Below are 14406 nucleotides of genomic sequence, written 5' to 3'. Positions count from 1 at the left end.
CTGTGTTCTATTATGCAAAAGCACTTCAAAGGTGCACACTCTATTTTCAGCATCTAAGCATAAATCTTCTGCTTCTACTACAGCGTTTTCGCAAACATAGCCTAGCTGTCCTCTAGGAATACATGCTTCCGTGCTAACCGATTGCCACTTATTTTTGATATAATCATAACTGGCCCAAACATTGTGATCTATTGGCTTGACAATGACATCTTGTTGTATTGTCCCTAAGGTGAGGATAGGAAAAATAGCTCTTTTCTCTGCCGCACTGATGGTGAGGACATAAGCTTCGATATGTTCCTGTTGAGGTTCATAAGTGAAATTTACTAACTGCCACCAGGCTTGGTGGTCTTTCTCGAATTGTGTAGTATGATTGTCCTTTAATATTGTTTCCCTTAGTTCTTGAGGTAATATACCTGACGTTCCTTCTCTCATTATTCCTGCCGCTACTGATTGTACCCACTGTTGTGTCTGAGAGCATTGGACAGCGAGTGCAATGTCTTTACTAAGTTCTCCTGTGTAATCAGCGAGCTTTACAAAATCCTCTGCAGTATGGTTTGCTACCATGGTTAGTAATTTTACTACTAGCGATTGTGTTTCTGCCAATGTAAGCATAGATGAACTCAGCGGCACTTTGAGTTTTCCTAAGTTGGTGGTGACAGTGCTCAATTTGTTCACCAATACTTCTTGATCTACTGCATTCAGTATTCTAAATCCAGTACCAACCCATCCACTTATATCCCTTTGCGCCCGCCTGTGATAGGACTTAGTTGCTAGCTATGCATTCCATCCCTTAAGGCTTTGCTGTACAAATGGTCGGCAATCCTTCTGCAGATGCGTAACATCGGCATGTATATTCATCTGCACTTTTTTCAGGGAATAAGTGGGATCCAATAATAATTTTAGTTCATTAGATTTCCTTATCACTTGAGGCCCTACAAAGGTTAAATTGTGCACTACTTTGCATTCCGCTGGTGGAGTGGTTTCTTGGGGCAAGTCTAGATTTGGATATAAGGAGATCCCGTCTTCCGATAGTGCCACCTTATATTCAACAGCATGCCCACCAGGGACCCCCTCTAGGCTAAGACCTTGTTGCGGTATTTTCAACTGTCTTTCGCATATGAACGACATCGATTGATCTAATCTAAATGCCATCTCACACCGTGCCTTCCCTTCCTCGGGACCACTAGATGCCACGATCTTTCCCGCAGGAAAAAGAAGAGGGTGAGGGTCAAGGGTTATGTTTTGAGGACGCAGCTCCTCAAGCGAATCTTCTCTATAAATTACTGTGTTTTGGGGCTGTGATCCGGTTGGATCTTCCCGGAAATCACTCCACCGACTTGAAATTGGGCCTTTTTGCTGCCTCCAAATAGTGGGCTTGCCCATTTTTACCGGACTAAAGGTAATTAGGTTATGTTCGGATGCTGATTTTCTCAAGGATCGAATTGTTAATACTAACTGCCTTGTTTTTCTTTCCACTGAGTCAAGCTCTCGACACCCAATTTGGATTTGGTTTCCCTTGTATGCTACCATGGAAGGTTGATGCCATAATCTACTTGCGTATGGCTGATTGTTACGTAGGGCATATACCTCGAAATAGGGTCCCTTCGCTCCCCATTCCGGGTGGATACACTGGTGTGCGTGAGACCATGGGTCTATTGGGGCAGAGTCTTGGGGGAGAACTATACTTATCGAGAGTCCAACGATCAGGGTTGAAAGGGCCTGTGGTGAAGTCAAGATCATGATGTCCGTTCCTCTTGTTTACTCTCTGGAGCTTTCTTGACCCGCGAGTAATGAATCCACGTAGGTCGCTCTTTGATCCGGACCGCGGTGAAGGTAGTCAGCAGCACTTGGAAAGGTCCCTCCCACTTCTCTTGCAGGGGTTTTCCTAAAAGATTCTTAACATACACCCAATCACCGGGATTAAACGGATGCAATTTACAATCAGGTTGTTTAGGTTGGTGCTCTATCACCACGGTAGCATTCTTATCCAATTGTTTCCCCACTGTAATTACATAATCATAAATGTACTGGTTACCGATTTGGTCTATGGCATCCCCGTTTACAACTTGCATAGCATAAGGTCTACCATACAGGATTTCGAATGGGCTTAGCTTCTCTTTTGACCTTGGTTTGACTCTCAGCCTCAGCAGAGCAATAGGCAAGGCTTGATACCATTGCAAATTAGTCTCTTGGCATATTTTGGCAATTTGCTGCTTAATAAGATGATTCATTTTTTCTACTTGTCCACTGGCCTGTGGATGATAAGGCGTATGTAATTGCCATTTGATTTGTAATGCTTTGCTTATTGCTCTCACCACTTTCGCACAGAAGTGTGTACCCCTATCCGAGGAAATACTCTTCGGTACCCCAAACCGCGGAATGATTTCATTCAACAGTATTTTGGTCACTTCTCTTTCCTTGTTTGTCCTGCAAGGGAATGCTTCAGGCCACCCAGAAAATGTATCAGTTAATACCAACAAATATCGAAACCCCCCTTTTCTTGGGAGCTCAGAAAAATCAATTTGCCATACCTCACCTGGGAATTTACCTCGACTTATGGCTCCTTGGTGTATCTTGGTTCCCGTATTCGGGTTATTTTTCAGGCACCGTTCGCACTGGGATGTTACGTGCTTTATAGTAGTAAATAATTTCGGTCCTGCTATCCTGGTTTGCAAATATTGGTAAAGCGGATCCAAACCCCAATGGGCCTTCTCATGTTCTGCTTTTACAAACTGCCACATCACATTTCCTGGTACTACTAACTGTCCTGTTTCCAATTGACCCTAACCATTTTCTAATATTTTGCCCTTATTTCTTTGAATCCATCTATGGTCTGATTCCTGGTAATCTGGCTTGATACTGATATCCAGGTCTCCTGGTATTAGGGCCGTTATTCCCACTTCCCTAGACCTTGTGGCAGCCAATTTGGCCTCTGTATCTGCCTTTCTATTTCCTATTTCTGGAATAGTATTGCCTTTCAGATGTCCCTTACAATGCATTATGGCCACTTGAGCTGGGAGTTGGACCGCCTCTAGCAATCGCAGAACCTCCTCTGCATGTTTGACTGTTTTTCCTTGTGTAGTCAACAGTCCTCTTTCTTTCCAGATGGCCCCATGAGCATGTACAACAGAAAAGGCATATTTAGAGTCTGTCCATATATTGATTTGCATGTTCTCTGCCAATTCCAGAGCTCGAGTCAGAGCTATCAGTTCTGCCTTCTGGGCTGAAGTTCCTGTGGGCAAGGGGTTCGACTCAATTACCCTTTCTGTAGTAGTGACTGCATAACCAGCCATTCTTACTCCTTGCTTCACGAAGCTGCTGCCATCCGAGAACCAGTTGTCCGCATCTTCGAACGGCTCTTCTTTGAGGTCCGGGCGACTGGAATAGACAGCTTCAATTGTTTCCAGGCAGTCGTGTTCGATGGGTTCTGCCGGGGCTCTTCCTTCTAGAAATGAAGCTGGGTTCACAATGTTAGTTACCTGAATGGTTACATCATCTGATTCAGCCAGAACGGCCTGGTATTTTAGGAATCTGGAAGGCGACAACCAATGGTTGCCTTTCTGTTCCAGCACAGCCGACACGGTGTGGGATACTAGTACAGTCACCTTTTGGCCCAGCGTGAGCTTCCTGGCCTCTTCTATGTTAATTATCACTGCGGCCACTGCCCTCAGACAGCTTGGCCATCCTTTACTTACTTCATCCAATCGCTTAGAGAAGTAGGCCACAGCTCTCTTGTGCGGTCCCAGCTGCTGTGCTAGGACTCCTAAGGCCATCCCTTGTCGTTCGTGGGAGAACAGCCAGAATGGTTTTGATACATCTGGGAGACCTAAGGCTGGTGCTCTCATTAGTTCCATCTTCAGCTTCTTGAAGGCTTCTTCTGCCTCGGGAGTCCAAACTAGGATGTTCTTAGTCCCCTTCAACAAATCATACAGTGGTTTAGCAAGTATCCCGTACGAGTAGATCCATAGCCGACACCAACCTGTCATCCCCAAAAAGGCGCGCAGATCTCTCACCGTCTCTGGTTTGGGCATCTGGCAGATGGCCTCTTTCCTAGCTGCTCCCAGGGATCGCTGTCCTCTGGAGACTTCGTATCCCAGGTACACCACTTGTTTCTGTACCAGCTGTGCTTTCTGTTGAGAGACTCGATATCCACTTAAACCCAAGAAATTCAGCAAGGAAATAGTCCATTCAATGCATTCTTCCTCTGTCGCTGTTGCTATTAGGAGGTCGTCTACGTACTGCAGAAGGGTGCCATCTCCCAGCGGCCTTTCCCACTGTTCTAGTTCCTTGGCTAACTGATTCCCAAAAACCGTAGGGGAATTGCACCACCCTTGGGGCAACACTGTCCAGGTGAGTTGGGTCTTTCTTCCACTATCTACAGATTCTCACTCGAAGGCAAAAATCCTTTGACTCTCGAGAGCTAAGGGGAGGCAAAAGAACGCGTCTTTTAAATCTAATACGGTGAACCAGGCCAAATTCTCCTTCAGTCTGGTCAAAAGCGTGTATGGGTTAGCAACTACCGGATGCAATGCCTTAGTTATTTCATTTACTGCTCTCAAATCCTGGACTAACTTATAGGTTCTATTAGGTTTCTTGACTGGCAGGATTGGTGTATTAAAATCTGATTCGCATTCTACTAATAACCCCAGTTCCATAAACCTTCTGATTGTGGGCTCAATCCCTTTCCTATCTTCTATCCTCAGAGGGTATTGTTTCTTTTTCACCGGTTTTGTCCCAGCTTTAAGTTCAACGACAATCGGTGCTGCTTGTTTTGATTTTCCAGGTATATCAGTAGCCCACACCAATGGGTACGCCTTGCTCAGGATTTGCTCGAAATTGTGGCTTTCAGGCTTAGGCTCTACACAACTGATCGTTAGGCTTAAAGCTGTAATCAGTTGTTCTTCATTTACTTGAAACTCCAATTGATCTTTGTTAAACTTTATTACAGCCCCCAAGTTCTCCAATAAGTCTCTCCCTAGTAGGGGTTTTGGTGAATTTGGTAAATACAGGAACTGATGAATTCCCATTTGCTTCCCAATTTTGTATTTAATGGGTTTCAAAAAGTAAGCCTTTTCTGGTTGGCCTGTTGCTCCCACAACTTGTACAAATTCATCACTTTTAGGTACAAGTTCTTGATTTAAAACCGAAAAGGTTGCTCCCGTATCAATCAAAAAGTCTAATTCCTTTTTACCCTCCCCTAGCTCTATCTTAACCAGTGGGTCTGCTAGGGTACGGCCCACCGGTCCCCTTCATTCTCTATCCTGAGGCGTGGTAGTAGTGGTGGCCATTAGCCTTTCCCTTAGCTGGGGGCATTCTCGCTTCCAGTGTCCCGTCTGCAGGCAGTACGCACATTGATTCGGCCCTACCCCGTTTGAATGGGGCTGGAGCCTCCTTCCCCTTCCTGCTGGGTTGTCTCTACCTCTTCCCCTGGTTCCAGGTTCCGAGTAGCCTGTCTTCTGAGCTGCCACTGCTACAGCCACTACTCGAGCTATCCTCCTGTCCTCCTTTTTCTTCTCCTCAACTTCTCTATTATTGTATACTTTCCACGCCTCATTCAGCAGTGTCTCTAGGTTTTTATTTGCCGGGTGCTCGAGCTTTTGTAATTTCTTCCTGATGTCTGGGTTACTCTGTCCCATCATTAACCCTAACAAATGCTGTTTCCCTTCCTCTGTTGCTGGGTCCAGGGGTGTGTATTGTCTCATTGCTGCCCTAAGCCTATCCAGAAATTCTGACGGGGTCTCATCTTTTCCCTGCCTGACATCATACAGCATCGACCAATTGACAGCCTTAGGGATCGCATTACGCAAGCCCATCGCTATCAATTTTCTATACTGCACCAGCCGTTGATAGTGTTCCGCGTTGCCCGGGTCCCACTCTGGTTTACTGCTGGGAAAATTATCTTCTAGTCTCCCCGATAATAGTTGGGCATGTCGCCTCCCCGTTTCCAATACGAGTTCCCTTTCCGTATCTGTCAACTCTGACAACATCACTTCTATATCCTCCCAATCAATATCTAAGTTCTTTGCCATTAGTTCAAACCTCTTTGCTACTCCCTCTGGATTCCTCCTGAAGTTCCTTGCCTCATCCCTCCAATTGTTCAAATCACTCGTCGAGAATGGCACCTTTACTCTAGTCTTTTCCCCTACCATTGGCATAACTTGTCGGAGAGGAGCTATCGTGCGATTTCCTTTCTCCCCTTGCTTTGCTTCCCCCCGTGCCACAGATCTGGTGTAATACGAGTGACTGGTCCCCTCCCCGGGATCTTCCTCCTGTGCCTCAATGCCTTCCCTATTCTTTCTTTTCTCTTTCTTTTTTCCCCCTTCCTGTTCTTCATTTTCCTCTCCTATCTCTATCACACAATCCATCCGATTCTCATCCTGCGTCTGTTGCCTCTTTTGTATCTGCCCGCTCTTATCCTGTCCCGGGCTGCGGTTCCTCTCATCCTCTGCTCCCCCTCCACTTCTCTTATCCTCTATCTGAATTACTATGTTCAGTTTCTGTGAGTTACTCTCTGCCTCCCTTTCGCATGTCTCATTATCATTCTTCTCGCTGTATCTCAATTTAGGGACGTCGCCTCCCGGTGAATTGCTTTTATCCCCAGTCCTTGGTGTACTGGTTTCCATTCTACAGACGCCTCCGTTTCTGGAGGTGTTGCTATCTCCATATGGACTGAGCTCGGGTATGCTACGTGTCTCCCTTCGGCTCTCTGCTTCTGACCCACTGCCTTCCTCCCCCTCAACTTCCAGTCTGGGTGGGCTGTCAGCATCCATGTAGCTCCCTGGCCCCTGTGGACTATCTAGTCCCTGAGGGCTGTTTTTCCTCCCGTAAATCCCTGATTTTAATGGGCTGCCCTCCTTCCAACTGTTGTCTAGCCTCTGGGGGCTGTGCCCAAACTTAGATTTCCACCATCGTTCTAGTTCCTTTAATGGGGTAGGATCCCCTTGTTCCTCTTTTGGCCTGGGGAGGGGCCCTTCTCGTCCTGGGGCAAATGGATGGTATTCCCACAGGCTTATTTCGCTCTCCTTTCCACTGTCCCTTCTTGTTAACTTAAGACATTGTTGCCCAATGCTACATGCATCGCAGCAACGTTCTTTGGGCTTTGAATCTTTCTTATCTTTTTCCAGGGCTAATACTAGAGGATCCTGAGGGGCTACATTAATTCCGCACTCTTTTTGCCACTCAGGTTTATTCCTCAAGGTGAAAAACATGTCTGCGTACATCACCTCATCCCACTTATTGAGTCGGCGGAGGAAGAGCATTAGTTGTAAAATGGTATTATAATTAATTGTTCCCTCGGGTGGCCATTTCTCATTATCATCTAACTTATACAATGGCCACCACTGCGTACAATATTTGAGAAGTGTCTTTTTACTTATGTTTCCCCCCGGAATCCCTCCCAGGTCCTTCCAATGCTTTAGGATGCACCCTAAGGGGGTTTTCATATTTACGTCCTTGCTCTGTTGACCTCCCATGACTATCCCCTGTATCTGCGTTTCCTGTTAACCGAAACAGTCCCTCTCTCGCAACCACGATATGCTGATATATTTTAACACTTCATGCACACAATCTCAATCGCTTCGTCCGTTTCCGACCTGGCTTCTCGCGAAGAACAGGAAATGCGGAGCAGGACTCCCTCTCGCTTCGCAGCTACGCTGCGTCTCACTCACCCTCACATACAACACACACTTATAAAATAAAATTATTTTACCAGGTTTGGTCACAAAAAATCGCCCACAAACTGTGAGGTACCGGCTTCCCAAAATCAAGGCATGTAGACAGCACAATGCACGTTTCAATCTATTACATAAAGAGTGACAAGATGTCTCCTATAAAACTTTGCAACAAACACACAAAACGAACACACAAAACACATACAAACACCAATGGTACCAAAACCTATGACACAAAACACATACAAACACCAATGGTACCAAAACCTATGACACAAAACACATACAAACACCAATGGTACCAAAACCTATGATGTTCGAGATATCGAACACAAATGGTACCAATTAGGGACAAACACCAATGGTACCAAAACCTATGATGTCCGAGATATCGAACACAAATGGTACCAATTAGGGATTTTTACCAGGGCGTCCCCTGGTTTACCCTTCGGTGGTCACGTCTGACCCCCGTGTCCCAATAAAGCGCTTTACACCAAAACCAATAAACAATTAAAAATACCTCTTAATTGGAGCAGGAGATGCAGGGAATCCTTCCTCTGCCGAGGAGCGCTGGTCCGAGAGGGGAGTCTCTTCTTGACAAAAATCCGTCAGGGGCCCCAGAGGATCCCGGCCCCGGACCGGCTCCTCGGAGGGAACCCCTCAAAGTCTGGGTCTCCTGTTTTGTCCCATCTGGGTCGCCAGAACTGATGCCGAATTTTGCCCCAAAAGGCGATAAAATAACTGTCTAAGAGACTCAGTTTAAGTCAGATAGACAGGAGGTATTTTATTAACAACGTGCACGTTGGGGAAATCTCTAAAGGGATTTTTCCAAAGTCTTACAGCAAAAGCGTGCCTTTTATACAGTTTTAGGTTTGGGATTACATCATGTCCATGCATATTCATATGGGGCGTGCAGTAGGCGGAGCGTGGGCGGAAACTTCTGTTTTGAGGATCTTTTCGGGGGTCGTTCCGGTCGGCCTTCATCGTGGGCGAGGGTCTCCGAGGAGTCTTCCTCTTTAAACTTTTGAACTTCTCTCCAAATTTGGTCCATTCCCGGTGTAGTTGGCTGAGTTCCTAAGCTTTGGCCAGGCTCCTAGGGTCAACTTGACATATTGGCATTAGGCATGCTTTAGCTTTGGCTCGAAGTACGCTTTGTCCGGTGGTTTCCATCCTTATCTTCCTCTCCTGTCATTGTGTTCCTAGTCCTAGCCAATTTATTGCTCCGGGTATTTCCTAAATGCTATACTTTCTTCAAATGCTTCACATTCTATGTTTTAACCCATTATCTCTCGAAGGCTATCTATTTTATGGCTTCACCAGGACACCCTCACGCTGCACACACAGAGCTGTCAGGATGTTATAAATGTGCTGACCCATAGAACTGCAAATACAGCTAAAAGCTGTGACCCTTTCTTCTGTGACCTGTGGTTTGCTCTGTTCCTTGGGCTTTCATCAGCAACTGAGCTGAGCAAAGGCTCCCCTTTGCTTTGTTCCAGGTGAAGAAATGATCCACACAAACCTTCAGGGAGAAGCTGTAGATGTCAGCATCGGGTTGAGGACGTATTCCGTGGAGCTGAAGAAGACTTTCATCACCACATCAAGCCACACAACCATGTTCATCGAGAACAGGAGTAACATCAGAGCCCAGTTCCAGTGGAAGACTTTTCCTAGTGAGGAAGATGAGAATGAAGAGAAGAGGAGGTTGGTTTGCAAGATGCATTTCAGTGAGATACATGGCCCAAGACTAAAACTAACGTAGGGCCTCAGGAGGGTGTTGGTGCTTTTGAATGGCTCAGGCCAAGTGAACCATCCCTGGCATCAGGGTGTGTGTCCCTGGGCTTCAGGAGCCCAGCACTTGACATTCCAGTTCCATTTATACCCCAACCAGGGATGGCATTTTGGGAAGGAAAGGTTGATGGCAATGACTAGCTTTCCTCAACTTCTAATTGGGCTTTTGCTTCTCTAATCTTCTTCCTACATGACCTGGCAACATCCTTAAACATTTCCTGAGTTGCCAGCCCCTCTTTCCAATGGTGATGCACCCTCTTTTTTTCCCTTAGTTTGTTCAAAAGCTCCTTTCCCATCCAGGGTGGCTGTCTTCCCTGCCAGCTCATCTTTCAGCACACAGAGACAGTCTGTTCCTGTGCCTTCAAGAATTCTTTCTTGCAATATGTCCATCCTTCCTGGACACGTTTGTTTTTAAGGGCTCTATCCCAAGGTACTCCCCATATCAGTCTCTTGAACAGGCCCAAGTCTGCCCTCCAGAAGTCCAGAGTGGAAGTTTTGTTGATGCCCCTCCTTGTTTCACTGAATATTGAGAACTCTGGTATTTCACAGTCACTGGACCCCAGACAGTGGTGGACAGATGAAGTTAATTCAGTTATTAAGGAATCTCCTGGTGATATCCTGGGCCCCAGGGAGGCAGCAGACTTCCCTGTGGAATGGATCCAGTCGATACACAGGCCCTCAGTTCCCCTTAGAAGGGAGTTGCCCACTACCACTACTCTTCTTTTCTTCATCTGTCTGACAAAGTGCAACTGGGGAGACTCTCCAGACAGAATTTTTTCTTTAGTGTCATCTGCCTGACCCTCTGGATCCAGGGCCTCATAACTATTCTGTCAGGGCACCTGGGCAGGTGCTGGGGGTCAGGATGGATCATACTACAGGATTCTACTACCATGCACTGGGATGGGATCCAAAAAGCTCTGGATCATGAAAAGGTCTCTCCAGGAGTTTGCTGTCTCCCTCCTACACAACAAAGTCCCTTCCCTTCTCAGGGCCTCTGTTTTCATGCATATAAAACCTTGAATGTCATTGAAGGGATGCAGTGCCTGAATTCATCCATTTCCTTTGGAAGTGCTCTGGGATGCTCTTGAGGAAGGCAGAGCAGGGAACAGGGCAGGTCCCAAACAGAAGAAACAAAGAGTGATGCTGGTACCACAGAGCTGTGACCCAGCTTCATCTCCCCTTCCCAGGGAAGTCCTGCTCCATGATCTTTATCTGCCTCCCCTGAGCATCTCAGTGGTAGGAAAAGCCAGCTGAGGTGGCTGCTGGATTCTCCCTCAGTTTTGGGAGAGGCTTTGAGGCCGGAGGTTCTCTTAAGGGACGCTGGCTTTCCAAAGCTCTCCTGTGTTTGCAAGTGTGCAGTAAAACTACCTGTTGTACCAGTGAACAAGTTATGCTCTGATCCACCTGGGACTCCATGGCTTGGGGTCAGCCCTTGCTGGGGAGCTGCTGCTGCTCCTCCCCAAGTGCTTTGCTCTCCTGCACTTCCACTTCTCTCTGCAAATATCGGGCTTATTGAGCATCTGCTGGCTCTGTCTGTCCCTGTGGCTGCAGGCAGTGTTACCTGCTGCGATCACCGAGAGAGGCCTGCGTGGACAACACGACGGAAGAGAGAAGAAGAGCGAAGAAGAAGGGTTCCTGTGAAGATCGCCGCGCCATCCTGAAGAGCAGCGTCCGGGAGAAGATGATGAAGCTGAAAGAAGACCCCATGCTATTCTCCAGTGATGCTTTTTCCCTTGAGCCACTGGTAAGTGATAGCTGAGAGCCTCACTTTCTTCCTCTAACTCTAACTCTAACACTCTAACTCTCTAACTCTAACTCGAACTCTTCCTTTTCCCCTTCCCCTTCCTCCTCCTCCTCTTCTGTTTATGCAAGCAAACCCCCACGTTCTCCCATCAACCAGAGCCCTGATTCTGAGGATTGGCATTGTGAGAGGTGATGAATGCCTGGTGTCTGCACAGTGCAAAATCCCTTCTCATCTTGGAGTAAACCCTAGAATAATCCCAACCCCTGCTTTCTTTCCAGACAGGTTAAACTAATATTTTTATTTCCAAGGAAGGGGATCATGTTCTCTTCTTGCCAAGTGCACCAGTGCACAGAGGCAGTTACATCCTGCAGCTGACAGCAGCATGATGTGACCAACAGCTTGTGCCAGAGCAGTGGGAATGTTGTGGAGAGTGGGAGCTGATCAGCTGAACATGAAGAGCTTCCAGTGGTGTATTGAGCTGGGTTTGGAGCGTTTCCTTGGACTCCTTGTGTTGTTCACTCATCATTGATGCTCTAAATAAAGGCTTGCAGGACTGTGGTTGTAAAGGAGAAATGGGAAGTTTGAAGAGAAATGTTTTGCTGTCTCTTTCTGTTTCAGGAGGGAGAGATCGAGCCAAACAGTTCAGTCCAAATCAAGGTGACCTTTAAACCCCTAAAGGCCCGAGAGTATCGAAGTGTGGCTTACTGCAACATCTCAGGTACAGCTCCTTTCCCCTGCTTCTCTCACCCCCACTGAAGCCATGGTGCAAGCCTGAGCCCTCTGGGCTCCCCTGGAACTGCTGGGAAGAGTCCCTGGGCAGCAGGGCAGTGCTGGCACATCCCACTGCCCCTGCAGCTTCCAGGGAGTCTCCTGTGCAAGGCCAGGGTCAGAATCCTGGGTCTGGGTTACTGATCCCAGAACAACCCAGGCAGTGCAGGGAGAAGTTTTCATGGCACAGCTTTGCCAGCATTTCCTCAAAGGAAAATCAGAGTCAAAGAGCTGCAGAGCAGAACAGCTCTAGAGAACAAGCACCAAGCCCCTCTAGAGCACTGACCTCCAGGATGGGTCCATTTGCATGGCTCCATCATCAGGCAGCAGGAGCTGAGTTAGAAATGTGCTCCCTGAGCCTGGATCACCTCCCACTGCCCACACACCACCAGACCAGAGGTGGCTGAGCCCCACTGAGCCCAGGGTCTTTGTAGAGGGACCACCCTTGGCCAGCACCTGCTTCTCTCCCTGTGTGGGAATTGGCACCTTGCAGCTCTCAGTCTGTGCAGATAGAACACAGTGCTGAGTGTCAGAAGTTGAGGATTTTGGCAACAAAGTCTTGTGCTACTGGGCCAGGTAGTTTGGCAATTGCTGCCCAGCAATTTGCCAGGTACAATTGCCAAACTCTTGATGAGCTTTGTGCCTTCACTGAATGGATTTGAAAGCTCCTCTAGGTGCATGGGAAGGAAACCATAGAATCATGGTATGTTAGGGATGGAATGGACCTTAAAGATCGTCCAGTCCCAAGACCCCTGCCCTGGGCAGGGACACCTCCCACTAGAGCAGGTAGCTCCAAGCCCCAAGCAGCCTGGCTTTGAACACTTTCAGGGCTGGAACCTCCACAACTCCCCTGGGGAGCCTGCTCCAGTGTCTCACCAGCCTCACAGTAAAAAATTTCTTCCTAAATAGCTCACCTAAATTTCCCTTCTTTTCATTGATACCCATTACTCCTTGGGCTGTCACTACAGGACACCAGAGATGTTTTAAACTCAGCAAACTGGTGGCTAAAATTGGAAACCAGCCCAAGGAATGGGTTAGAAATTGGAAGTCAGCCCCAAGGGATATCTCCTGAGGGAAGAGAAGGGTCCATATCTTCTCTTGCAGTATCAGGAGCTGGTTTTATCCAGCTCAGAGTCAGGGGCTAGTGTTCAGGCAGGCTGGAAAATAGAGTGTAACAGTGGGAATTATTGTACTGAAATGAGCATCTCTCCCCAGGCCGTGGGAACAGGCTGCCCCTGCACCTCAGGGGGGAAGGCCAAGGACCCGTGGTTGAATTCAGCCGTCAAATGCTGAAACTTGGGAACATTTCTGTCAACACCTCCCACGTCTATGAGGTGAGCAGCAGGGGTTGGGATGGATCCTGATGGCTCCTGAGGCAGCAGCAAGCCTGGTGGACCTGTGGAATTCCTGACAACATGGGCAGTTGTGGGCAGGGAATATTGGATGTACTGGTCAGATCTGGTGGGGTCAGAAAGGTGTGTCTGCTGTTCATGAAGCCCCAGTCCCTTGGCAAAGCCAATTTTTGGCAGCTTTCCTTGGGGATCAGCTCAGAAGCTTCCTGAAAAACAACCCCTTGGCATATGAAACCAAGACTGGGTCAAAAAGCTGCACGTTCAGAGGCTTTTGTGGCAGCACCAGACACAAAGGCACCTTTGCATTGGACTGTTCAGAAGCAGCTGGAACAAACTGGCTGTGTTGAGCTTCAGTACCCTGCAAACAATTCTCAGTTGAGTGTCTCCTGCTTATTCCTGGGAGTCACAGGAAAGCCATCCAGCCTCCTGGCTCACTGCTGGCCCTTGCAAAGGGCTTGGGATTCTTTCCTTTGCTGACCCCTCCCTCACCACACTCCAGCTTTGGTGCATCTCTGACTCTAGAAAAAGAAAAGTGTTCCTGGGAATAAAGCTAAGGATCTTTCTACCTATTTGCCTCCCCATCAAAATAGTGTCAAGTTTGCAAAAAAAAATAGAGAGCAACTGAAAGAGGGAGAAAATAAGGCACTGCATCATGCCAGACTCTTTCAAAAGCTTGCCTGTGGAAAAGAAAAACACATTGGGTTTTTTTACCAAAAGATGGTGCTGTCTCTGTATTTGATGGTGATGCCTCGTTATCAATGTGTTGTTCTCATGATTTGGGAAAAGGTGAATGAGTAGATGGTCCTGTTGGAGCTGTGCTGAGTGGGGCAGTGGCAGCTCTCTGCTGATTGACTACGCAGCTGCCCCACATTGCTCTCAGGGCCAGCTCTGAATGAGCTTGGTGATGCTGGCCAGAGCTGGACTGCTCTGTGTCCATGGGATAAGCCCAGGGTGACTCTGGTTATGTGCAGTTACTGCTGCTTTGCATGAAAACCCAAAGGCAGAACTTGTCCTGTTGTATTTTTTCACTTCTGCCTTTCAGCAGCACAAAGCATCTTCTGACTTTTCTGGCTGGGAATTGCAT

At 47.5% G+C, this 14406-nt stretch overlaps 1 protein-coding gene across 1 annotated transcript in view; it reads left to right on the top strand.

Annotated features, from left to right (window-relative positions):
- The window catches only part of LOC131582755 (hydrocephalus-inducing protein homolog), a 71242-nt gene that overhangs the window by 11581 nt on the left and 45255 nt on the right, over positions 1 to 14406 (top strand). The window contains exons 7-10 of the mRNA XM_058846224.1: positions 9167 to 9371; positions 11010 to 11202; positions 11821 to 11920; positions 13186 to 13304. Coding sequence (XP_058702207.1) covers positions 9167 to 9371; positions 11010 to 11202; positions 11821 to 11920; positions 13186 to 13304 — 617 coding nt within the window. The remainder of the gene's footprint in view (positions 1 to 9166; positions 9372 to 11009; positions 11203 to 11820; positions 11921 to 13185; positions 13305 to 14406) is intronic.

This window comes from Poecile atricapillus, chromosome 10 (genome assembly GCF_030490865.1).
Source record: "Poecile atricapillus isolate bPoeAtr1 chromosome 10, bPoeAtr1.hap1, whole genome shotgun sequence".
Classification (NCBI taxonomy): Eukaryota; Metazoa; Chordata; class Aves; order Passeriformes; family Paridae; genus Poecile; species Poecile atricapillus.
Note: the sequence above shows the minus strand (reverse complement) of the source record. Positions and strands in the feature narration are given on the sequence as shown.